The sequence below is a fragment of the Somniosus microcephalus genome, chromosome 9 (assembly GCF_052327205.1).
Source record: "Somniosus microcephalus isolate GS21.2 chromosome 9, FLI_Smic_1.0, whole genome shotgun sequence".
In the NCBI taxonomy this organism is placed as follows: domain Eukaryota; kingdom Metazoa; phylum Chordata; class Chondrichthyes; order Squaliformes; family Somniosidae; genus Somniosus; species Somniosus microcephalus.
Genome location: NC_140995.1, coordinates 137,967,111 through 137,994,670, shown reverse-complemented (window position 1 = coordinate 137,994,670; position 27,560 = coordinate 137,967,111). Strand labels below are relative to the sequence as shown.

The following is a 27,560-nucleotide window of genomic DNA, read 5'->3' as shown; positions in this document are numbered from 1 at the left end:
CCGTGGCTCAGTCGTAATGCCCTCGCCTCCAAGTCAAAAGGTTGTGGGTTCAAGTCCCACTCCAGAATCTTGAGCACAAAATTCTAGGCAGACATTCCAGTGCAGTAATGAGGGAGTGAACAAACGGGAAACTATTCAACCTCCGTCGCCTCCAGTCCAGATCCAAGGTCGTCCCATCCTCTGTCGTCGAATTACAGTATGCAGACGACGCTTGCGTCTGCGCTCACTCGGAGGTCGAACTCCAAACCATCGTAAATACCTTCACCGAAGCATACGAGAGCATGGGCCTTACACTAAACATCCGTAAGACAAAGGTCCTCTACCAACCTGCCCCCGCCACACAGTGCTGCCCCCCAATTATCAAAATCCACGACAAGGCCTTGGACAACGTGGACCACTTTCCATACCTCGGGAGCCTACTGTCAACAAGGGCAGATGTCGACGACGAAGTCCAACACCGCCTTCAGTGTGCCAGTGCAGCCTTCGGTCGCCTGAGGAAGAGAGTGTTTGAAGACCAGGACCTCAAACCCGGCACTAAGCTCATGGTTTACAGGGCAGCAGTGATACCTGCCCTGCTGTATGCCTCAGAGACATGGACCATGTACAGCAGGCACCTCAAAGCACTGGAGAGGTACCACCAACGCTGCCTCCACAAGGTCCTGCAAATCCATTGGCAGGATAGACGCACCAACGCCAGTGTTCTTGCTCAGGCCAACATCCCCAGCATCAAAGCTTTGACCACGCTCAATCAGCTCCGATGGACAGGTCACATTGTCCGCATGCCCGATACGAGACTCCCAAAACAAGCGCTCTATTCGGAGCTCCGGCACGGCAAGAGAGCCCCAGGTGGGCAGAGGAAACGCTTCAAGGACACCCTTAAAGCCTCCTTGAAAAAGTGTAACATCCCCACCGACACCTGGGAATCCCTGGCCCAAGACTGCACAAAGTGGAGGAGAAGCATCCGGGAAGGCACCGAACACCTCGAGTCTCTTTGCCAGGAGCAAGCGGAAGCCAAGCGCAGGCAGCGCACGTCAACCCAAGCACCCCACCCAACCGCCCCTTCAACCACCATCTGCTCCACCTGTGACAGAGACTGTAGGTCCCGCATTGGACTTATCAGTCACCTGAGAACACATGGAAGCAAGTCATCCTCGGTTCCGAGGGACTGCCTAAGAAGAGGAGACACTCAAGTGCAGTAATGAGGGAGTGCTGCATTGTTGGAGGTGCTGTCTTTCAGATGATTTGTTAAACTGAGGTCCTGTCTGCTCTCTTAGGTGGACATAAATGATCCTCGGGCATTATTTCGAAGAAAAACAGGAGAGTTATCCCTGGTGTCCTAGCCAATATTTATCTCTCAATCAACATCACTAAAAAACAGATTATCTGGTCATTGTTACATTGTTGTTTGTAGGAGCTTGCTGTGCGCAAATTGGCTGCCGTGTTTCCTACATTACAACAGTGACTACACTTCAAAAAGTACTTCATTGGCTGTAAAGCGCTTTGGGACATCCGGTGGTCGTGATAGGCGCTATATAAATGCAAGTCTTTCTTTTTTATATTATTATGAAACAGATAAAGAAGTAGCATAATGGAAAAAGCATTTAGCTAAAAGAAATACACTAGTTTTAAATATTATTACTTTTGAAACAAACATTTACAATTTTGTAATGGCATTAGTGCCACCTAATGTAAGAAAAGGAAATTACATCAACAGATCCAAAAGCAATTCAACAATCTACAGTTTACTAAGAGTAATTTGCATTCACCCAATCTCACAATTAAGAATTCTAAATACTTTTCTGTTTGATCTAATGACCTGTTGCATAGAAAAAAAGTTTAACATACAGTTTAAAAGATGTATATAAAGTGCAAAATACCTGACAACTATATTTATTCCAAGCTGCTGAATAGGAGAAAGGCTGAGATGTTTGACACTAGTATCAGTCGCTATGAAAAGAAAAAAAGGAAATATTCAGTGCAATATTCAGATGAAAGCCCATCATCTCTATCCAGATATGCTGCAGTATAATTTCAAAACCCAAATAGCAATGGATTAAGAAAGCAGAGACACTTGTTCAACTAAATGTCTTACCAATATTATTACAACCATATAATACTGTACTTCCATTACATCTTCATTTATTGGCAAAAAACCAGAGGGGTGATGAGGCGAATTTATTTTACTCAATGAGTCGATGTAATCTGGAATGCGCTGCAGAAAGGGTGATGGAAGCAGATTCAATAGTAACTTTCAAAAGGGAATTGGATATGTACTTGAAAAGGAAAAAAATTGCAGGGCGATGGGCAAAGAGCAGGGAGGTGGGACTATTCGGATAGCCCTTTCAGAAAGCCGGTACAAACACGATGGGTGGAATGACCTCCTTCTGTGATATATGATTCTATATTAAATGTCTTACATGCGCAACTATCGGCAGTGCTTTCCTTTAAAGTAATATATTCGATTTTTGAATATCATTGAGGTCTTATGCAATTCAGCAGGGTTTCATAAACTTGACTGAGGGTTATTCTTTACCACATATCAAATCACTATGGTAGATAACAGGGTCAATTTTAACTTCCCCCCTGCCTGATGGACACCAAGGGCTGAGTTTTGCCAGGGCTCAGAGAGCGGGTTCGGATGCGGGTCCGCTGTCAAAATGGCAGTGATTAACAGCGGGGCGAAAGTCCGCTCTGAACCTGCCTCCTTGTTAATTTCCCAAGTGGCGGATCTGCCTGCGGTTTGCAGACCCGGCACGAAGCGGCGGGTAGGGCAATTGAGATACTTAGGCAGCATTTTACCAGGTCGTAACGATTTTTTCATGTTTTTTACAAGGTTCCTGGCGCTCGGGGATCATGCCAGGTAAGTGTGTCAGGTTCTCAATGACTCTTCATTGCTGTGAATAGTTGACAGCTGCAAAAGTGCTATAAAAGCTACCATTTCACAGCTGTTCAATTTCCAATCTTAGCGGCTGGAGACTTCAGGATTTGGAATACACTTTTCAGCTTTATGGAGGTTTGAAGTGTTTGGAGCAAACACTCTATCCAGTGTCACCTCCTTGGAGCAACCTCTCTCACCATTGACAGATCGCTTCTGTCATCTTAACCTCACCTGCCATCTATTACATCAGCATTGGTGCCCTTGGAAACAATTTAACCTGGTCCTCAGAATCCTACCACGACCAGCCTAACATCCGCATCACCAGGCACACCAGCAGCACCAACAACAACACCAGCAGCACTAACCTTCTCCGCAATCACCTGATACTGCACAGGGCATCAGCACCCGACCACCTTGCTGCCCGGGAGGCATGGGATGGCCTCACCATGGCCAGATTTACTTCACTTGACGCTGTACACCCTGGCTGCCACATGATGCACCAGGTTGGCACCACCCCACACCAAAAAGCATCCCTGCAATGCCCAAGCCATTCCTTTCACACTCATCACCATTGCTGGGGGGCACCGTTATGTCTCACCATTCATTGCAACTCACTAAGCCACTTCCAAAGGTGCACACAGATCTGTCCAAGAAGGCAAAGTGTTGAAAATAAAGATTTCAATGTTTGACAACACATTGACAAAAACTTTACATGAACATTGGTGATAACATCCAACTGCCTACCCTTATGTGTTGTTAGTTGGTAGGCTTGCAGTGTGAGGGGTGGCTAGTGAGATGGGGAAGTGATAATGTAGATAGAGAGGGATGGGTGGAGGGGCAAGGTAAGTTGGTGTGAGTAAGGATATGCAGGATGTGCTGAGTGGCAAATCAGGATGAGGCTGAGTGTGGCTTTGCAGTAACGTTTTGTGATCTACTGAGATCATTGAAAGGTTTGCGCCACTGCAGCCTGGTCCTCCTGATGACATCCCTGCTTGTGCCCTCCTGATCAATGTGCAACCAGGCTGTGAAGGTCTCCTGGTGAGATCTCTTCCGCCCATTGGAAGGGAAGAGAACTTCCCTGCGTACTGTGACTGAGTAATGGGAGAGCCTGGGTGCAGCCATGCACCTTTGTGCAGTGCTCGTCAGTGTTTGCAGCACCCCAATGCTGCAGAACATTGATAGCACAACTGTCAAAATGATTGTGGACATGGTCCCTTTAAGGAAACTGGCTGATGACGCGTCATCAAATTACGTCATCAGATCCGCTTCCTATTAATTGGTCGGGAACCTCACAGGGCGGGCTTAACAAGCCCCAGCAACAGAAAATCTTGTTGGAGGCCAGGATCGAGACAGATCCGTGGTCCCCACGTGCCATGGGCATCGCCTGCCCCGAACCTGCTAAGGTTGGAAAAATCCAGTCCCAAGAGGGGGGCAGTTAAAATGGAGCGGGGGATTTACCCACTCATTTCCTGCTCCGATCTGGCTGAATGCAGTGTTAAATTGCAAACAGCAAGGACACCTGCCTGAAGATGATATCATCGGGACCCGATTCTGCTATTTTAACTTGAACCCTGAGTGAACAGCCTCTTCTCGTCGTTATCCCAACCTTTTTTTCCAGAAAGTCGGCAAGTGGCACGTTAATGAAGCCCGGCTATTAAAATCGGCCAAACCTGCGTGCTGTCTCTCCCAGGTGGGCACGCGGCTCGCTGTGATGCGTTCCCGCCCGGGAGTCAAAATTAAGCCCAATGATTCTATTAGCTGTACACAACTACCGAAGTTCATAGCGAGTATTTTGCAACTGTCTTCACTAGAGAAGAGGATGCTGCCAATGTAGCAGTAAAGGAGGGAGCAGTAGCGATATTGGATAGGATAAAAATAGGTAAAGAGGATGTACTTAAAAGGCTGGCAGTTCTCAAAGTAGAAAAGTCACCTGGCCTGGATAGGATGCATCCTAGGTTACTGAGGGAAGCGCATAAAAACATATGAAAATACGAAATAGGAGCAGCAGGAGGCCATTCAGCCCATTGAGCCTGCTCCGCCATTCAATAAGATCGTGGCTGATCTGCTACCTCAACTCCACCTTCCCGCAATATCCCCATATCCCTTGGGTGGAAATTGCGGAGGCTCTGGGCACAATCTTCCTTGGATATGAGGGTGGTGCCAGGGGACTGGTGGATTGCAAATGTTACACCCCTGTTCAAAAAAGGGGAGAGGGATAAACCCAGTAACTACAGGCCAGTCAGCCTAACATCTGTAGCGGGGAAACTATTAAGAGACAATAATACAGGACAAAATTATTTGGCATTTGGAAAACTACGGACTAATAAATGAAAGTCAGCATGGACTTATTAACAGCAAATCATGTTTGACTACCTTGATCGAGTTCTTTGATGAAGTACCGGAGAGGGTTGATGAGGGTAGTGCGGTTGATGTTGTGCATATGAAATTTCAAAAGGTGTTTGACAAAGTACCACATAACAAATTTGTGAGCAAAATTAAAGCCCATGGGATTAAAGGGGCAATGGCAGCATAGATACGGATACAAAATTGGCTAAGGGACAGAAAGCAGAGAGTAATGGTGATCAGTTGTTTTTCACTCGTGAAAGGTTGGTATTAGGACCACTGCTCTTTTTGATACATATTAATGACCTGGACTTGGGTACACAGGGCATAATTTCAAAGTTTGCAGATACACAAAACTCAGAAATGTAGTAATCAATGAGAAGGATAGTAACAGACTTCAGGAGGACACAGACTTGGACAATGGGCAGACACACAACAGATGAAATTTAACGCAGTGAAGTTGATGCATTTTGATAGAATGAGGAGAAGCAATATGAACTAAATGGTACAAATTTAAAGGGGGTTCAGGAACAGAGAGACAAGGGGGGAAAAATTCAGTTGGTTAGCGCCTCCGGGGGGCTCTAACGGGGCGCTAGGAGCTTAGCACCCGAGCACGGCAATTTTAGCGCCACTCGCGAAATTGACCAGTCGTTTTGCGGCAGCGCTAAACACTACCGCCACGATCTCCTGCGCCCGCAGATCGTGACGTCAGTTGAGCGTGCAACGCCCCGGACTGGAAACTGAGTCAAGCCCCTGCCTTAGCGCTTGCCCTAGGAACGACAGGTAGAGGGAAATGTTTGAGTCTGGAAGGGGCTGGGGGAGCACTATTTAAAGGCTTGCACTTCCTGCTTTTTCTTGTCAACACAATTTTTGGTACACGCAGTCATAGAGTTATACAGCACCAAAAGAGGCCCTTTGGCCCATCGTGTCCGTGCCGACCATCAAGCCCTGTCTATTCTAATCCCATTTTCCAGCTCTTGGTCTGTAGCCTTGTATGCTATGGTGTTTCAAGTGCTCATCTAAATGCTTCTTGAATGTTGTGAGGGTTCTTGCTTCTACCACCCTTTCAGGCAGTGAGTTCCAGATTCCAACCAGCCTCTGGGTGAAAAAGTTTTTCCTCAAATCCCCTCTAAACCTCCTGCCCCTTACCTTGAAACTATGCCCCCTGGTTATTTGACCCCTCTACTAAGGGGAAAAGTTCCTTTCTATCTACCCTATCTATGCCCCTCATAATTTTGTACACCTCAATCAGGTCCCCCCTCAGCCTTCTCTGCCCTAAGGAAAACAACCCCAGCCTGTCCAGTCTCTCTTCATAGCTGAAGCGCCCCATCTCTAATAACTGGACAATGCCAGTCTGTCTGGCCTCCATGGTAACTGACATCACCTGAGCTTCGGTAGCGTTCTGAGGTAGCGCCTCGCTCCCCGACGTTAGCGCCTTAAGAGAGGTGTGTAGCCCTTGATTTAGCACTCAAATCACCTCCAGGGCCAATAGAGGCGAATTTTGCAGTCGGAGGCGATAATTAGTGGCGGGTGCTAAACTTTGCGTCTGGCCGATATTAGCGCCCCAAAATGGGCGATACCCAATTTTTTCCCCCTGGGGTATATGTACACAAATCTTTGAAGGTGGTAGGACAAGTTGAGAAGGCTGTTAAAAAATCATATGGGATCCTTGGCCTAGAAATTCGGGTACTTACCGCCAATGTTCCCTCTAATTTTTTTTGTACTGAGTGGGCCATGCGCTCCTTTGAGTGCGACCTTTTTGTCCGTGGACAAATCGTACAACAACAACTTTTACAACAACAGCAACCACTTAAAAGCATATATACAGTAATGCCATATTGCTACCCCACCTTCTCAAACCATGAGACATCAGACAAACTCTTAAAAATCATGAAATCAGTTGCTCTTTTTTGGATAATAAACCTCATTAGTGGCTTTATTTAACCTCTAACAGGTCTCTGGTGCCTGTGCAAATTTGTTAATTCACAGCATGTTTACTTTTAAGTATGAAACAGCTCCGAGACCAACACGAGAACAGGCTCTCTCGCCCTTCCCAATCTCCACGCCCAGCTGCGATGGCCGAGTGGTTAAGGTGTTGGACTTGAAATCCAATGGGGTTTCTCCGCGCAGGTTCGAACCCTGCTCGCAGCGAATCTGCTACAAAATTCTTTGCAAATGGTATGTTGGCCTTCATAGCAAGAGGGTTCGAGTACAGGAACAGGGATGTCTTGCTACAGTTGTACAGGGCCTTGGTGAGACCGCACCTTGAATATTGCGTGCAGTTTTGGTTGCCTTACCCGAGGAAGGACGTTCTTGCCAGGGAAGGAGTGCAGCGAAGATTCACCAGGCTGATACCTGGGATGGCAGGAATGACGTATGAGGAGAGATTGTGTCGATTGGGCTTATACTCACTGGAGTTTAGAAGATTGAGAGGGGATCTCATCGAAACCTATAAAATCCTGTCAGGCCTGGACAGACTAGATGCAGGAAGGATGTTTTTGATGGCCGGGGAGTCCAGAACCAGGGGTCATAGTCTAAGGATAAGGGGTAAGCCATTTAGTACTGAAATGAGGAGGAATTTCTTCACCCAGAGAGAATTCTCTGCCACAGAGGGCGGTGGAGGCCAGTTCATTAAATATATTCAAGAAAGGGTTGGATATATTTCTTAAGGCTAAAGGGATCAAGGGATATGGGGAGAAGGCAGGGACAGGGTACTGAATTTGGATGATCAGCCATGATCTCACTGAATGGCGGAGCAGGCTCGAAGGGCCAAATGGCCTACTCCTGCTCCTATCTTCTATGTTCTATGTCTATGTCACAGCTCTTACAAACAATATATTACACATGTCTCGTGTTAGAATTTTCTCTGTGTCAGCCTGTCAGGTGTCCCATCAAAGTTAATCATAACTTCTCAAGGTCACTGTCCGATTAGGATATGCTAATATTCGCGATTAGTCGGGACAATGGGTGCGTCAGAAGAAGCAGATGAGTTGGCAACATCCCATGTGAGGTGTTAATAGTAGACTGGCCAGAACAATAGAGGCACCAAAGCTAACACATTAGCAATTATTAGCAAGGTCATGTTAACTTTCTGGGATTGCACAGGTCATCTCCTATTCCTTTGAAAATTCAGACAAGAAATATCAGGTTAAATTGATTAGCAGTTAAACCATTAAAATGCCCATTATGTCAAGGTCTGAAGGTTTGGTGAGAAGGAACCTAGCTTCAATATGCATTCTGGGCATAAGAACATAAGATGTAGGAGCAGGAGTAGGTCATTTGGCCAGTCGAGCCTGTTCCACCATTCAATAAGATCATGGCTCATCTGATCTTGGCCTCAACTCCCCATAACCCTTGACTTCCATACCTTTCAAAAATCTGTCTGTCTCCACCTTAAATATATTCAATGACCCAGCCTCCACAGCTCGCTGGGAAGAGAATTCCAAATATTCACAACCCTCAGAGAAGAAATTCCTCCTCATTTCCGATTTAAAAGGGTGCCCCCTTATTCTGAAATTATGCCCGCAAGTTCTAGGTTCCCCCATGAGATAAACATCCTCTCTGCATCTACCCTGTCAAGCCCCTTCAGAATCTTATATGTTTCAACAAGATCCCCTCTCATTCTTCTAAACTCCAATGAGTATAGGCCCAACCTGCTCAACCTTTCTTCATAAGACAACCCCTTCATCTCCAGAATCAACTTCGTGAACCTTCTCTGAACTGCCTCCAATGCAAGTGTATCCTTCCTTAAATAAGGAGACCAAAACTGTACGCAGTACTCCAGGTGTAGTCTCACCAACGCCCTGTACAGTTGTAACAGGACTTCCCTACTTTTATACTCCATTCCCTTTGCAATAAGGGCCAACATTCCATTTGCCTTCCTAATTACTTGCTGCACCTGCATGCTAACTTTTTGTGATTCATGTACAAAGACCCCCAAATCAAATTAGTATTGAGAGGGAGGAGGTACTAGCGGTTTTAGCGGGCTTAAAAGTGGATAAATCCCCAGGGCCTGGGGATACGAGATGTATCCCAGGCTGCTGTGTGAGGCAAGGGAGGAGATTGCAGGGGCTCGGACACAAATTTTCAGAACCTCTCTGGCCACAGGGGAGGTGCCAGAAGACTGGAGAACATCTAACGTAGTACCATTATTCAAGAAGGGTAGCAGGGATAAACCAGGGAATTACAGGCCAGTGAGCCTAACATCAGTGGCAGGGAAATTATTGGAAAAAATTCTGAGGGACAAAATTAGTCTCCACTTGGAGAGGCAAGGATTAATCAAGGATAGTCAGCATGGCTTTGTCAGGGGGAGATCATGTCTAACCAATTTGATTGAATTTTTTGAGGGGGTGACTAGGTATGTGGATGAGGGTAGTGCAGTTGATGTAGTCTACATGGGCTTCAGTAAGGCTTTTGACAAAGTCCCACATGGGAGACTGGTCAAGAAGGTAAGAGCCCATGGGATCCAGGGCAATTTGGTACATTGGATCCAAAATTGGCTTAGTGGTAGGAGGCAGAGGGTGATGGTCGAAGGTTGTTTTTGTGACTGGAAGCCTGTGTCCAGTGGTGTACCGCAGGGATCGGTGCTGGGTCCTTTGCTGTTTGTAGTGTACATTAATGATTTAGATATGAATGTAGGAGGTATGATCAGTAAGTTCGCAGATGACACGAAAATTGGTGGAGTGGTAAATAGCGAGGAGGGATGCCGCAGGCTACTGGACGATATAGACGGGTTGGTTAGATGGGCAGAACAGTGGCAAATGGAATTTAACCCTGAAAAGTGTGAGGTGATGTATTTTGGGAGGACTGACAAGGCAAGGAAATACACATTGGCCCAGAAATTCAGGTCGGGGGCTTCCCGCGGGTGTAAGCCCCCGACCTGCACTTACCTAGCGCACCGGCAGTTGAGCTGTAGGGCCCTGTGGAATTCCGATCCGGGGCCTGGCCCAGCTGCCGGCGCGCAGTGCTTGCGTGTCCCAGGGGCGCAGTTAGTGCGATGCGTCCCCTGGGATCACATGGGCCATGGGCAGCCAATCGGAGGAGGGAAAAGCCCATTCATAAGATTGACAGGAAGACCTGTCAAAACTTACAAATACTACGGCCCCAAAATAGCAGTAAACCTTCAAATAATTTTTTTTTTAAATCACTCTTTTTAAATAAACTATAAATTACATGAAATAACTATTTTAAACAATAATTTACATTTTTGAAAAAAATAATTTTATATTCTAACGAGGCTAAAAATAAACTTACCTTGCTTTAAAGTATTTAAAAATAATAAACCTGTGGAAAAAATGTTTTCATTTTAATTAATTGACCACTTACCTTGTAAAAAGCAGACCTTACGCCTGCTTTTTACATTTCTAAATCCTGCAGGCTTACGATCCCGGGAAAACCTGCAAAAAAAACCTAAGTTTGATGCACACGCGCAGCCTCTCCTGCGCGCGCGTTCGACCTCTGAACCTCTTCATTCAGAGGAACGGAAGTGCCGGTTTCCCGCGCATGCGCAGTGCATGCAGAAAACCGGCACTTCCATTCGGCCTACGGGTGAGTACCCCGTGCGTACTCACCCGTGGAGACCCGAATTTCTGGGCCAATGAATAGTTGGACCCTAGGAAGGACAAAGGATCAAAGGGACATGTACATAGATCCCTGAAGGCAACAGGTAGGTAAGGTGGTTAAAAAGGCATATGGAATACTTGCCTTCATTAGCCGAGGCATAGAATATAAGAGCAGGAAGGTTATGATGGAGCTGTATAAAATGCTAGTTAAGCCACAGCTGGAATACTGTGTGCAGTTCTGGTCGCCACACTATAGGAGGGATGTGATTGCATTGGAGAGGGTGCAGAGGAGATTCACCAGGCTGTTACCTGGGCTGGAGCGCTTCAGCTATGAAGAGAGACTGGACAGGCTGGGGTTGTTTTCCTTAGAGCAGAGAAGGCTGAGAGGGGACCTGATTGAGGCGTACAAAATGATGAGGGGCATAGATAGGGTCGATAGAAAGGAACTTTTTCCCTTAGTACAGGGGGCATAGTTTCAAGGTAAGGGGCAGGAGGTTTAGAGGGGATTTGAGGAAAAACTTTTTCACCCAGAGGGTGGTTGGAATCTGGAACTCACTGCTTGAAAGGGCGGTTGAGGCAGGAACCCTCACAACATTCAAGAAGCATTTAGATGAGCACTTGAAATACCATAGCATACAAGGCTATGGACCAAGTGCTGGAAAATGGGATTAGAATAGACAGGGCTTGATGGCCGGTGCGGACACGATGGGCCGAAGGCCTCTTTCTGTGCTGTATAACTCTATCCCTCTGTACCTCAGCATTTTGTAATCTCTCCCCATTTAAATAATAATTTGCTTTTTTATTTTTCCTACCCAAGTGAATAACCTCGCATTTTCCCACATTAAACTCCATCTGCCAGATTTTTGCCCACTCATTTAACCTATCTATTTCCCTTTGCTTTCCCACCTATCTTTGAATCATCAGCAAATTTGGCTACATTACACTCAGTGCCTTCATCCAAGTCATTAATATAGATAGTAAATAGTTGAGGCCCCAGCACTGATGGCACCCCACTAGTTAGTTTGACAACCTGAAAATGACCCATTTGTCCCAACTCTCTGTTTTCTGTTAGTTAACCAATCCTCTATCCATGCTAATATATTATCCCCAACCCCGTTAGCTCTTATCTTGCGTAGTAACCTTTTATGTGGCACCTTATCGAATGCCTTCTGGAAATCCAAATACACGACATCTACTGGTTCCCCTTTATCCACCCTGCTTGTTACATCCTCAAAGAATTCCAGCAAATTTGTCAAACACGATTTCCCTTTCATAAAACCATGCTGACTCTGCTTGACTATATTATGATTTTCTAAATGTCCTGCTACCGCTTCCTTAATGATGGACTACAGCATTTTCCCAATGACAGATATTAAGCTAACTGGTCGATAGTTGCCTGCTTTCTGTCTCCCTCCTTTCTTAAATAGGAGCTTTACATTTGCGGTTTTCCAGTCCACTGGGACCTCTCCAGAATCCAAGGAATTTTGGTAGATTACAACCAATGCATCCACTATCTCTGCAGCCACCTCTTTTAAGACTCTAGGATGCAGGCCATCGGGTCCAGGGGGCTTGTCCACCTTTAGTCCCATTAGTTTGCCTAGTACTTTTTCTCTAGTGATAGTGATTGCTTTAAGTTCCCCCCCCCTCCCCACCCCAATAGCCTCTTGATTATCCATTATTGGGATACTTTTAGTGTCTTCTACCGTGAAGACTGATACAAAATATTTGTTCAAAGTCTCCGCCATTTCCCTGTTTCCCATTATTAATTCTCCAGCCTCATTCTCTAGGGGACCAACATTTACTTTAGCTACTCTCTTCCTTTTAATATACCTGTAGAAGCTCTGTCTGTTTTTATATTTCTTGCTAGCTTACTCTCATAAGCTATCTTCTCTCTATCAATTTTTTAGTAGTCCTTTGCTGGTTTTAAAACATTTCTCAATCCTCTGGCCTTTCACTATTCTTCGTAACATTGTATGCTATTGTTTTCAATTTGATACCATCCTTTACTTCCTTAGTTGGCCACGGATGGTTCATCCTTCTCTTAGAGCCTTTCTTTCTCACTAGAATATATCTTTGCTAAGAGTTATGAAATATCTCCTTAAATGTTTGCCGCTGCTTTTCTACAGTCTTAACCCTGTAATATATTTTCCCAGTCCACTTTAACCAAGTCTGCCTTCATACCTTTGTAATTACCTTTGTTTAAGTTCAGGACACTAGTTGAGACCTAGCTTTCTTACTCTCAAACTGAACTTGAAATTCTACCATGCTACGATCACTCTTCCCAAGAGGATCCTTCGCATCGAGATCATTAATTAATCCAGCCTCATTACACATTACCAGGTCTAAAATCGTCTTCTCCCTAGTTGGTTCCACAACATATTATTCCAAGAAACCATCCCGTATACACTAAGAACTCTTCCTCAAGTCTACCTTTGCCAATTTGCTTTGTCCAATCAATATGAAGATTAAAATCTCCCATGATTATTATTTCTTGATTTATACTCTGTCCTACAATGTGGCTACTGTTTGGGGGCCTGTAGACCACTCCCACTAGTGATTTATTACCCTTATTATTTCTTATCTCCACCCAAACTGATTCTACGTCTTGATCTTCTAGGTCAATATCATTTCTCATTACTGCACTGATCTCATCCCTTATTAACAAAGCTACACCATCTCCTTTTCCTTTCTGCCTATCCTTACGAAATGGCAAATACCCCTGAATATTCAGTTCCCAGCCTTGGTCACCTTGCAACCACGTCTCTGTAATGGCTATCAGATCATACCCATTAATTTCTATTTGTGCTGTCAACTCATCTATCTTGTTACGAATGCTGCGTGCGTTCAGATATAGAGCTTTTAATGTTATCTTTTTACCATTTTTCCCTAGTCTGACCCCTCTTTCTGATGCACTCTTATGTGTATATGCTCTGTCCTTTCCTGTCATACTCTGGTTATCATTACCCCTATTGCTGCCCTGCACATTTGCCTTATCATTTTTCTTTGACTTTTTAAATTTTCGCTCAGCGTATCTCTCCCCCCCACTATTTGGTTTAAAGCCCTATCTAAAGCCCTAGTTATTCGATTCGCCAGGACACTGGTCCCAGCCTGGTTCAAATGAAGCCTGTCCCATCAGAACAGCTCCCTCTTATCTCAGTACTGGTGCCAGTGCCCCAGGAATCGAAATCCATTTCTCCCACACCAATCTCTGAGCCACTCGTTCATCTCTCTGATCTTATTTACCCTATGCCAATTTGCACGTGGCTCAGGTAGTAATCCAGAGATTATTACCTTTGTGATTCTGCTTTTTAATTTAGCCCATGTGATATGACTCACCTTAAAGTCCAACACCTACAGAAGCCAAGCTTGATCACCTCGTGCCTACCTCTCTGCTCCTGTAAGAACATCCTGAAAATCCACCTTGCTTTATTTTTTTTTGAAGAAGGGTTCGACCCGAAACGTCAACTCAAATTTCTCTCCATGGATGTTGCCTGACCTGCTGAGTTTTTCCAGCATTTTCTGTTGTTATTTCTGAAAATCCACCTCTTTGATCAAGCCTTTGCTCACCCAATCCTGATATCCCCTTCTTTGACCCTATGTACATTTGCACCTGATCACGCCTCTGAAGTGCCTTGGGGTGTTTTTCCACATTAATGGTGCTATACAAATGCAAGTTATTCTGAATAAACAGTAAGTCCGAACAGCTATATGGTAAATAGCCCTTAACCTGTTGAATTAACCGTATCTGCAAGCCCCACCCCTCACACACACACCACAGACACACACACATAGATACATTCTCACAGACACACACACCACACAATACAGATACTCCACACACTCACACACTGTTCACTCCTCGCCCTCTTGAGCTCTTGTGAACATCTTGCCACTTTTATAAGGTCCATTAGAGAGGAAGGCAGGACTGGGCAGAGGAGCATGCGAGAGAGTAACTTCCATTCACAAGTACCCCCTTTAAACTTCGCCTCCATCTTAAGTTTGGGCCAAAGTCTCTCTCAGAGGAAAGTCATTTCTCATACAGAAAATGCAAATTCAGACATCGCACTGCCTAGAAAGACCATCATGCTCATCGACTCTCGGCAGGTACAATAAAAGCTAGCCCCATTCGCAACATTTGCTGCCAACTCCGATCTGAGCTAAGCTGAGGCCAGATAATCCCCAGATGAAGGGGCTGCCATAGAAAGCATGCTGTGGTTGGTATAACACATCAAGCGGCAGGGGGTACAAGTGGCTCTGAGCCTGGCAGCCCAGTGTGCGAAGGTACACAGCAGACACCGAAAGGCACTTATAACTAGTGCCTCATCTGCCAGGTGCAAATCTGAAATCCCCTTTTACTGGGAAATACTGTTCAACACAAACACTTTTTAAAACAAAAGTTTTGATCCAAACCCAGAACATGGTCTACGGGGAGCAGGAGAAAGGAAGGAATGAGGAGGGAGGGCGAGAGAAAGGAAGGATCGAGGTGAGATGGAGAGAGCAAGGAACAAAGAAAGAAAGAGGGAGAAAGGAAGCAACAAGGAGAGAGATAGAAAGGAAGAAATGATGAGAGGAGAAAGGAAGGAATGAGGAGAGGAGAAAATGAAGGAATAGAGGGAGAAAATTAAGGAATGAAGAGGAGAAAGGAAGGATTGAGCTTCTGTTCAAATTGATCCATCAGAGAATTCAATCCAGTGGGTCCGGCTGGTTTTCCTTTTAAGCTGCCGGGTACAGAGCTGTGAAATCGTGTCAATGAAATGAAGTGAAACTCCCTGGAAAAGATTCAAAATTCTTTTGAAACATGATCGCAGATGGATTGCCGGATTGTGTGGCCACAAGCCTGAGGAGGCAGGGCAACGGAATCTGCAAAAGAACTCAAGTAACTCTGCGCTCGTTTTAAAAGAAATACAACAGGAACAGCGAACGATACCTGGACTCACCACTTTACGGAGCGATTTCGTGAAGACGCGAGTTATTGCAGAATGAAATCGCAGGTCAGGTCATCTCATCACGCTGCTCCCATGCCTGGGGTCTGTAAGGCCCGAGGAAGGCAAGGTCACTCTGGCTAGGAGTTTGGGCAGGGGTGGGGGTGGTGGTGGGGGAGGGGAATTAGGATATGCACTTCAGACGACAGCTGATACAGTCCCAACTGCTTGCAGATGTCAGGATGGGGCAGTCGCTCCATCTAATGAGTCTCCTCAGACAGCCAGCAAAAAAGCCACGTAACCCCCCACCGAGTCAGTAATTCTTAAGGAGAGGATTCCCTAGGTTTTGTGTTGCCACCATGAAGAACGCCTCTCACGACAGCTTGTGTTGTTCCAAAGTGCAGTCTCCGCTCGGTCCCCGGAAACGGACTACACGGATCTCCACAGAAAAAGTACTGGCAGAATCCCGAGATAACGCTCGCCGGGTTCCAGGGCTCTGTATCTTAGCAAATGCCCTTCCAATTCGGATCGGCTCTGTGAGGTCACAAAGCACTCTCTGTGACGATTCTCGGGCCACTGTGTATTGGGCCCCTTCCCCCAATCCAGCTCATTGTGTGCGGCCTTTGAATTTGAATGTGTAGGACTTTACAGATCGCACCCTAGAGTGAACAGTGCTTATCGCTCTCCGGTAAGGCCCGTTCCTTGAAAAAAAAGGCGGCAGCTCGCCTCTGGCGCGGGACTCGGTGGCTGTCATTTTGGTGAGGGGCATAGCGCTGCCGTTAGCAGTGCTGGCCCTAAAAACGCGAAACAGCAGAGCGTGACATCAGTCGTCGTGCAACGCTGACTTGACGCCACGCTCTGCAAACTTGGACCTTTGAGCTGACTTTAATGCGCGGTCCTAAACTCAACTCAGAAAAGCGAGCATGCAGCAGTACTACAGAGATGCTGTCACCGGTATTTAAAGGTACACACACATCTTTCAGGTAACTTTCTATTTAAGTTTTTGGACTGGATTTTTTATATTTTGTTGAAGTAGTGGCTTGGTGCAATAGATGTTACAAGTTTTAAAAGTGCACAGGGAGTACTACTTGATGCTTGCAAGGCCTTGGATGGTAAAGGAAGGCCTCCGAGAAGACAGAAAATGCTGGAAATACTCAGCAGGTCAGGCAGCATCTGTGGAGAGAGAAACAGCATTCAAGTCTCAGGTTGAGATGCTGCCTGACCTGCTGAGTATTTCCAGCATTTTCTGCTTTTATTTCAGATTTCCAGCATCTGCTCGCAGAGGGAAGAGGAAGAGACAGAAGAGCAAGGCGCAGAAGAGAAGGAAGCGGAAGGAAGGATGCAATTCAGACAGCCCCTTTCTGGCCAGGATATCTGGGATGAAATCATCCGCCTGCGGTACCAGTGACCACAACCACAGTTCCCCTTTCAACATTTGTCTCATACCTTACCTTCCCTCTGTTACTGACCATTACAGCGTCCTCTCGGCCACAATGCTGAAATAAAAGCCACCACAAAGTAAACTTTTCAATTCAATTTTATCCACAAAAAGCAGGACAAATCCAATCCGGCCAATTACCATCCCATCAGTCTACTCTCAATCATCAGCAAAGTGATGGGAGGTGTTGTCGACAGTTCTATCAAGCAGCACTTGCTCACCAATAACCTGCTGACTGAAGCTCAGTTTTGGTTCTGCCAGGATCATTCGGCTCCAGACTTCATTACAGCCTTGGTTCAAACATGGACAACAGAGCTGAATTCCAGAGGTCAGGTGAGAGTGACTGCCCTTGACATCAAGGCAGCATTTGACCGAGTATGACATCAAGGAGCCCTAGTAAAATTGAAGTCAATGGGAATCAGGGGAAAAACTCTCCACTGGCTGGAGTCCTACCTAGCACAAAGGAAGATGGTTGTGGTTGTTAGAAGCCAATTATCTCAGCCCCAGGACATCGCTGCAGGAGTTCCTCAGGGCAGTGTCCTACGCCCAACCATCTTCAGCTGCTTCATCAATGACCTTTCCTCCATCATAAGGTCAGAAGTGGGGAGGTTCGCTGATGATTGCACAGTGTTCAGTTCAATTTGCAACTCCTCAGATAATGAAGCAGTCTATGCCCGCATGCAGCAAGACATTCAGGCCTGGGCTGATAAGTGGCAAGAAACATTCACGCCACACAAGTGCCAACAATGACTATCTCCAACAAGAGACCATCTAACCACTGCCCCTTGCCAAATCCCCCAACATCAACATTCAGGGGGTCACAATTGACCAGAAATTTAACTGGACCAGCCACATAAATACTATGGCTACAAGGTCAGGTCAGAGGCTGGGTATTCGGCAGCGAGTGTCTCACCTCCTGACTCCCCAAAGCCTTTCCACCATCTACGAGTATGTAGTGTGATGAAATACGCTCCACTTACCTGGATGAGTGCAGCTCCAAAAACACTCAAGAAGCTCGACACCATCCAGGACAAAGCAGCCCGCTTGAACGGCACCCCATCCACCACCTTAAACATTCACTCCCTCCACCACCGGTGCATCATGTCTGCAGTGTGTACCATCTACAAGATGCAATGCAGCAACTCGCCAAAGCTTCTTCGACAGTACCTCCCAAACCCACAACCTCTACCACCGAGAAGGACAAGGGCAGCAGGTGCATAGGAACTCCATCACCTCCAAGTTACCCTCCAAGTCACACACCATCCTGACTTGGAAATAAACTGCCGTTCCTTCATAGTCGCTGGGTCAAAATCCTGGAACTTCTTCCCGAACAGCACTATGGGAGTACCTTCACCACGCAGACTGCAGCGGTGGCTCACCACCACCTTCTCAAGGGCAGCAGCAGTGGATCAGCTGATGTAGGGGCGGAGTCAGGCGATGTTACAGAGGTTTAAGTTGGTGGTCTTGGTGATGGAGTGGATATGTTGTCGAGAACTCACCTCAGGGTCAAATACAACACCAAGGTTCCAAACGGTCTGGTTCAACCTCAAGCAGTTGTCAGGGAGAGGGATGGAGTCGGTAGCTAGGGAACAGAGTTTGTGGCAGAGACCAAAGACAATGGCTTCAGTCTTCCCAATATTTAGTTGGAGGAAAGTACTGGATGTTGGACAAGCAGTGAGACAAATCAGAGACAGTGGAGAGGTCAAGAGTGGTGGTGGTGAGGTCGAGCTGGATGTCGTCAGCGTATATGTGGAACCTGCTGTCGTGTTATGTGGATGATGTTGCCGAGGGGCAGCATGTTGACGAGAAATAGGAGGGGCCAAGTATAGACCCTTGGGAGACTTCAGATGTAACAGACAAGAGCAGCAAGTGCATGCGAACACCATCACCTCCAAGTCACATACCATCCTGATTGGGACATATATCGCCGTTCTTTCACCGTCGCTGGATCAAAATCCTGGAACTCCCTACCTAACAGCTCTGTGAAAGTACCTTCACCATATGGACTGCAGCGGCTCAAGATGGCTCACTAACACCATCTCAAGGGCAACTAGGGTTTAGCAATAAATGCTGACCTTGCCAGCAATGCCCATATCCCGAGAATGAATATAAAAAATGTGACAAGAGGTCATCAATTTAATGTCACTAAGGAGGTGAGGAAAGAGCTTAGAGAAAGTTCTTTATGCAGTGGATTGTTGGAGAATCATTTGCCACATGAGTAATTGTGGCAGAGATCAATGCACCTTTTTAAGGGAAAATGTTATAATTATTTGAAACAGAGGAAGACACAGGGCTATCGGGAGAGAGCAGGGCACTAGAGTGAGTTTTAAATTGCTCTTGCAAAGAGTTCGCACAGACACAATCACCAGCAATTTCCTCAGGGCTTCTCCTATCCACTGCCGTAACTTCAGTGAAAGTTTGGCGGAAACACCGTTAACATGGAAAGTTACAGCGGCAGAGATATAGAACCCCAAGGAAATTCCCTGCAAATGAGTCCAATGGCTTCCTTCTGTGCTGTAAACTTCTATGTTTTTTCTAACCCTCCCAGGTCCAACTTTGTGGAAGTGGGACCCACACTAAAACAAAAACTCTGATTGGCTGATAATGAAAAAGAATGATATTTGGATTTATTTGAGTGTAGCAAGTCTAAAGTTTGACATGGTTCCATAATTGATGGAGCTAGGCCAACCTCGGATGAGTTTTTACATGATAAACCAGGAAATAATGCCACTGGTGAGAGATCAGCTCAGTGATGCTGGCAGCCCGATTATACCCAGACAAGATAACTCACCCACAGTACAGCAAGGGTTAACTTGTACAAAGCACAAATATATATGCTCCAGCAGTCAAATTCGGAGAAACATGACATAGATTTATTTCTATAATTATATATAATGAGACAAGGTGAGCCGAGAACTAGTGGGAAGGATGCATCCTCCAGTGAATGAGCTGCTTAGCTGATTAACTTCTAATTTGAAAAATCAACAAATGTGAAATCTATTTATGACGCAAAATGCACTTTAATCTTGTTTGTGGACAAAACAGATGAAGTGGTGAGCACTTCCTTTCTGGCAGTACTAAATGTGAAAGCTGCTCTTATTTGTTATGTTTCTACGCTAAAGAAGTACAAATGAAATATAAATAGAGAATGGAGGATGATAGCAAAACCTAGACATAAATGGTTAGAGAGGTTAAAGTAGGCATAAAGAAAAAAACAAAAATGTTTTTAATCATTTCAGGAATCTGTAAAGGATGAAGATTGGAAACTACAAGGAAACAAAGTAAGAAATGCTAAAATGATAGCCAAGGGTAAAGAAAGAAAATCGAAAAAGTAAATTGCAATGGCCATAAGGGGAAATGAAGAGATTATTTAGGTACATTTGTGGCAGACACAGTATTAAAGAGCAAATAGGCCACTAAGAATGAGATGTGAGAGATAGCTAGGAAGGTTATCAGTACAACATAGTATTTAAATTATTTTTAAGAGTAGCTTTCACTGTAGAAGAGATACCAAACAGGTAACTAGAGGAGCCCAGCTGGGCCACCAGGGATCAGAGTGCCGGCAAAAGAGCCCAGCACTCAAGAGTAGTGCTGGACTCACGGAACGCAGCCGGCACTCCGCGGGGGGGGCGGCTGCTCAGGAGGACGGGGACGGCAACGGGGCCAGGTGCTGGCAGGTGGCCAGCAACAAAAATGGCTGCCCGGCACCTCGCCTTCGTTCGGCGGTAAGTCAGGGGGCGCTACCGAAGACGGTTACTGCTGCCGCTAACCTCCCACGTGGCGGCGTCGCACCCGGGCGCCAGTTGCTTTGCACCCCGTTAGCGCCCTCTTAGAGTGCTAACGGGAGGCGCAAAGCAACCGAATTTTTCCCCCTAAGGCTCTGAAATTCCTTGGGTTACAATCCCAGTGTTTATGCCGAGATCGCACCCAATGATGTCCTCAGCGCTGATCCTCCCACATTGTTGAGACCATTAAGCTTCCACTTACTTTCCATAGGTACTGCTTCTACTACACATGGTCCCGTTCTAGGCTTAGGAGTGGTAACTCCCTACATGTCTTGCAAGGGATACACAGCAAGTTCCACTCCTTAAAAGGCAAAGGGAAACCCGGCATAACTGAGTCTCCACTGGTCTCTGACCAGAGTTGCAGGGAAAACTGCCCCAAAGTTTCTAAATGAAAGGGTTGACTGGATAGTCAGCTCCTCTTTCATTTAATGTTTTTTTTACCAGTTCTCGGTGGCTGGTAAACAGAGTTCTGTGCATACATTTATGTGTGCTCTACTTTGCTTGATTAGAGAACACCAGGAGCTGGCAGGTTTAACTGCAGATTTATCATTCGTGGTAGCAGAAGAGTGGGAAATGGTAACACAGATCAGGCACAGAGGCCACATTTTAATTAAATGGAATTTTAAGTATTGATGGTACAGTTGAAAAATGTTTGCCTACAGACTCAGTTTCATGGCTTCATTTTCAATTTCCTTGCTCTTCAATTTTGCCTGGCATTTGTCTTCAGCCCTTCCCACATCCTGAGTGTGCAGATTGTGTGCGGCAAATTGCAAAGGATCCTCCACGCCACATTGTTACTTCCTGGACAGGTTGGGCAGGGGTGTGCAGTATGCTCCAGATCGTGTGCCACTGATAATTTATAGCCTGCTGTGTCCATCACAACTTCACCATTCAAGAAGGGCTGGACTTTGATATTGCTGGTCAGGAGGAATTGGAGCTAGAACTACATGGCAGAGAGCATCATGAAAACCAACAGTCCGAGTACACCTCAATGATTGCTGCAAGGGGCTTTAGAGCACATCTCATCACTCAAGACTTCTGTGTAACACAGTCTGCCTTTGACACCATTGCCTTACCTCCTGCTTGTCCATTTTCTAATAAAGGGACATTCTTTCAATTCACTACACATCCTACAACATGATAACACATCAGCCTTGTTCTCTGGAACTTGCTTCTGAGCAGCCCACGTTCCACTGGTGCGGTGCTCTGAGGGGGAAGGCCGAAGGCCTGACATATTCTGCTGACCTCAGACAGCAGTATTAGGAAGATGGATTCTAGCCATTGCCATTGTACTAGGCCCTAGATTTGTAGCCCCACTGATCAGTGGGATAGCTGGTTTAATGGCACCTATCAGAGCCTCAAGGTTAAGTCTTGTCTAACTAACCTAGTTGAATTTTTTGAGGAGGTTACTAATGCGGCAGATAAGGGAGCATCTATGGATGTTATTTATATGGACTTCCAGAAGGCATTCGATAAGGCTCCACACAAGCGACTGTTAGCAAGAATGAAAGCGTATGGAATTAGAGGCAGCCTATTGACAGAGAATCACAGAATGATACAGCACAGAAGGAGGCCATTCAGCCCATCGTACCTGTGCCGGCTCTTTGATAGAGTTATCCAATTAATCCCACTCCCTCGCTCTTTCCTCATAGCCCTGTAAATGTTTTACCTTCAAGTATTTGTCCCATTCTCTCCTGAATGTTACTACTGAATCTGCCTTCACCACCCTTTCAGGCAGTGCATTGCAGATCACAACAACTCACTGTGTAAAAAAAAAGGTTTCCTCATGTCACCTCTGGTTCTTTTGCTAATCACCTTAAATCTGTGTCCTCTGGTTACCTACCCTTCTGTCACTAGAAACAGTTTCCCCTTATTTACTCTATTAAAATCATTCATGATTTTGACACCTCAACCAAATTTCTTCTCTGCTCTAAGAAGAACAACCCCAGCTTCTCCAGTCTCTCCACATAACTGAAGTCCCTCATCCCTAGTAACATTCTAGTAAATTTCCTCTGCACCCTCTTCAAGGCCACAGCATCCCTCCTAAAATGTGGTGCCCAGAATTGAACACAATACTCCAGCTGAGGCCTAACCAGTATTTTATAAAGGTTTAGCATAACTTCCTTGCTGTTGTACTGTAAGCTGCTATACACATAATAAAACTGCTGCTACCGTGTGGAGATCGAAATTGCGAATGAATTGTGAGATACTAACGGATGGATTCAAAATGGAGGTCAGTGTGTGATCCTTTGTTTGTATGGATTCAAAATGGAGGCAGTCAGCAGGTGGTTCTTTGTTTGTAAGACCACATGGACAGGAAGGGGGAACACAGGTTGAAGAGGAAGTCCCGCCCCCCACAAACATCACAGGGACATGAGCATATCCTGCAGAAGAAACACCAATCAGGAAGGTTGGGAGTGAAACTGACCTATCAGAGGGAGGCAACTGGAAAAGACACGAGGAACAGCTGCAGGAGAACATCATAAAGGGAAGAGACAGAAGCGCGAAAACTAAAAGGACAAAGGAAGCTGTTTTGAATGGCCAGTCGACGCGTGTAACTTACCATCAATTTGGATTGATCACCCAAGGAGCAGTGTATGTATGAAAGTCAGACATAGGGCATATACATTGCTGGGAGTATTTTTATGTACGTTTGTTTATTAATAAACTGTAGGGCATATACATTGCTGGGAGTACTTTTATGTACAAAACTGTAGGGCATATAAATTGCTGGGGGTACTTTTATGTACGCATGAATTATTAAACTGTAGCGTGAATAAAGACCATTTTTATTGACAACAAACTTATCTGTCTCTTTGTTACGCTTATTTGTAATTCTCGAGGTCCGAACAGCAGTAGGAGAAAGTCCAACAGTACTCTATTTGTCTATTAATAAAGCTAAGGATCCCATATGCTTTTTGAACAGCCTTCTCAACTTCTGCCACGTTCAAAGATTTGTGTACATACACCCCCAGGTCTCTCTCTTCCTGTACCCCCTTCAAAATTGTACCATTTAGTTCATATTGCTTCTCCTCATTCTTCCTACCAAAATGTATCAATTCACACTTCTCTGCATTAAATTTCATCTGCCATGTGTCTGCCCATTTTACCAGTCTGTCTATGTCCTTCCTGAAGTCTGTTGCGATCCTTCTCATTGTTTACTACGTTTCTGAGTTTCGTAACATCTGCAAACTTTGAAATGATGCCCTGCATACCCAAGTCCAGGTCATTAATATATATTAAAAAGAGCAGTGGTCCTAATACAGACCCTTGGGCAACACCACTGTATACTTCCCTCCAGTCTGAAAACACAACCGTTCATCACTACTCCATTTCTATTCCTTGGCCAATTTTGTATCCATGCTTTCACTGTCCCTTTAATCCCATGGGCTTTAATTTTGCTAACAAGTCTATTATGTGGTACTTTGTCAAATGCCTTTTGAAATTCCATATACACATCAACCACACTACCCTCTCCCTCACTTCATCAAAGAACTCGATTAAGTTAGTCAAACATGATTTGCCTTTAACAAATCCATGCTGACTTTCATTTATTAGCCCATGGTTTTCCAAATGCCAAATAATTTTGTTCCAGATTATCATCTTTAAGGGCTAGAAATTCGTTATAACCAAGAAATGGGCAGCGTTCAGAATAAAACTGGTTAAGTAGCGCCAGGTGAAAATCATCTAGGTTGTATGTAAAATTCGTCCTCGCTCCTCATTAAAATGATTGCAGTCATAATTCTAGTCTAAAAGCTCAAGCTCATTGGCATTACACTGAAAAGATGGACCAATATCGGGGCCAGTCTAAATACAAGTAATGATTGCCACAGTTTTTTTCCACTACTTAATGGGGAGGTTCATTGATGTTGCAGCACCTCATTCTCAGCATTGTTGGGTGTGCAACTGCCTCAACAACCATAAGAAGGAGGCCAAGGAGAAGGAGCACCTATTTACAAATCCTGATGGCTGATCTCTGCCTGGAGGTTTTCCGAGGAAGCATTGGAGGCATTGGTTTTAGCGGTGGAGAGAAGGCAGGTGCTCCTGTACTCGCCAACTGGCAGGAGGCCCTCGCCACAAGTCTGCCAGACTATGTGGAGGCAGGTGGCACACCACGTCATGGGCAGCACTGTGCTCCCCAGGACCCACACCCAGTGCAGGAGGAAGTTTAACGAGTGCACACGGGTGGTCAGGGTAAGTGAAGGCTTCAACAAATGCTGCATACTACCATCTGTACCATAAGCTTCACACACTGCTCAATGCACCACACCCCCAGCACTCACCCACCAACACACACCTTGCACACAATGACAGCTATTCAACTAAGGCAGGCACAAGGGTCATTCGTTATTAGAATTCATGTGATATGTTTATAGATATATTTATTAAGTGTGTTTGAAATATTTTGTGGTCTCTCTCATTTCACCTTTGTGCCCAGGAGGACGCTGTGATATGGCATGTGATAGGGATTGTATGATGGGGATGTGGTGAGCTATGGGAATCTGGGATTTTATTCATGCGAATCGGAGTCTGATGAGCCGGTCACAGACAGCCCGTCCAGAAGGCCGATTGTCTTGCTGCCTCCACCCTCCCTCCTGTTCCACCACCTCCTCTGCCTTGTCCTCTTCCTCCTCGTCCTCCCCCCTTCCTCAGCCTCCCCTGCCTCGTCCTCCTGAGGTAATCCCGCAGCCCCCATGACTGTGAGTGAAGTGTTGTGGACAGAAGCCTTTAACAAATAATGAGTGACTTCTGCACTTGAATCAACATTCTCTGTCACCAAAAAAACTTGAAATAACTAAAGAAAGCTGTTTCAGTTGCAGGAAGGAGCAAACATCCACTGAAACTGCAGAACCATGTTAGATGGAGCTGATTGGGGATGGTACCTTTAAATATCACTGCTGCAGCCTGCTTCCTGCTGGTAGACGCCAACTCTCCCTGTTGTTGTTCTGCGCTGCCATTAAGGTAAGTGGCTATAACGAAGTTGGGAGATCGTACGTCCAGTGAGCGTTGCACACTCACTGATGTCCCAATCTCCACAATGGCGAGGTCCCTGGCGAACGAGTTTACCAACAGCGCTACCGGCAACACTGATATGGCGTGTGGTGTTGGAACTGGCATCAGCTGTCGTTACAGTTGTCAACGGAATTTTAGCACTATCTTGTGGTGCTAACGTGTGGCACAAACCACCACAAATTTTTCCCCCTAAAAGTTTCCCCACCACTGACGTTGGCTGTCTGGCCTGTAGTTGTCAGGTTTATTCCTCTCCCCTTTTTTTAAACAGGGGTGTAACATTTGCAATCCTCCAGTCCTCTGGCACCATCCCCATATCCAAGGAGGATTGGAAGATGTGGCCAGAGCCTCTGCATATTTCCACTCTTACTTCTCTCAGAAAGCTAGGATGCATCCCATCCAGACCGGGTGTCTTTTCTACTTTGAGGATTGCCAACCTTTTTAGTACCTCCTCTTTATCTATTTTTATCCTATCCAATATTGCTACTGGCACCAGCATCCCCTTTCCTAGTGCAGAAAGATGCAGAGTACTTATTTAGTACCTCAGCCATGCCTACTGCCTCCACAAGATCTCCTTGTTGGTCCCTAATCGGCCCCATCCTTCCTTTGACTACTTTTTTGCTATTTATGTGTTTATAAAAGACCTTTGGTTTCCCATTTAGGTTAGCTGCTAATCTATTCTCATACTCTCTCTTACCTCTTATTTCCTTTTTTAAGATCTCCTCTGTACTTTCTATATTCAGCTTGGTTCTCTACTGTAATATGGACCTTACAATTGTCATAAGACTCCCTTTTCTGTCTCATTATAACCTCTATGTCTTTAGTCATCCAGGGAGCTCTAGCTTGGAATGTCCTTCCTTTGCCCCTCATGGGAATGTGTCTACTTTGTAACCAAAGCATCTCCTCTTTGAAGGCTTCCCATTATTCAATTAGTGATTTGTCTACCAATATTTTATTTCAATCCACCTGGGCCAGATCCTTTTTCAACTCACTGAACTTAACTCTCCTCCAGTTAAGTATTTTTACGCTTGATTCTACCTTGTCTTTTTCCATAACTATTCTAAACTTGATATTATGATCACTGTTCTCCAAATGCTCTCCCACTGAAACATGCTCCACTTGCACCTTTTCATTCTCCAGAACTAGATCCAGCACTGATTCCTTCCTCGTTGGGCTGGAAACATATTGATGAAGAAAGTTTTCTTGTACACACTTCAGGAATTCCTCCCCCTCTTTACTCTATTACTATCCCAGTCTTTATTAGGATACATGGGTAGGGAATTGGTTAGGAGGTAGGAGACAGAGAGTAGGTATAATGGGTATGTATTCCAATTGGCAGATGTGACTAGTGGTGTTCCCCTGGGATCTGTACAGCCGTTCACTAGATTTATTAATGACTTAGATGAAGGAATAGAGAGCCGTATATCCAAGTTTGGTGACGACACTAAGGCCTAGAAATTGGGTTGGTAGCGCCGGCGCTGAGCGCCTAAAGAGACCTAGAATTGGGGCGAAGCGCTATGTTGGGGCGGACGCTATGAAGATAGCGCCAACTCAGATATTGACTATACATTTAGCGCCTGCGCTAAGTGTTTGCACGCGCCCGCGAGCGCAAGCAGCTCATGA

At 45.5% G+C, this 27,560-nt stretch overlaps 1 protein-coding gene and 1 non-coding gene across 13 annotated transcripts in view; one reads left to right on the top strand and one right to left on the bottom strand.

Moving 5' to 3' along the window:
- tbc1d32 (TBC1 domain family, member 32) overlaps positions 1 to 27,560 on the bottom strand; it is a 404,895-nt gene that overhangs the window by 63,192 nt on the left and 314,143 nt on the right. For all 12 annotated transcript variants that reach the window (XR_015079556.1, XR_015079554.1, XR_015079553.1 and 9 more), the window contains one exon: positions 1,878 to 1,947. Coding sequence is in view for 8 of the 12 variants with exons in the window: in XM_085997304.1 (XP_085853430.1) it covers positions 1,878 to 1,947 (70 nt within the window). In the remaining 4 variants the exon portion in view is untranslated. The remainder of the gene's footprint in view (positions 1 to 1,877; positions 1,948 to 27,560) is intronic.
- Positions 7,291 to 7,372, top strand: trnas-uga (transfer RNA serine (anticodon UGA)). Its single transcript has one exon. It is a non-coding gene; the product is annotated as a tRNA-Ser (tRNA).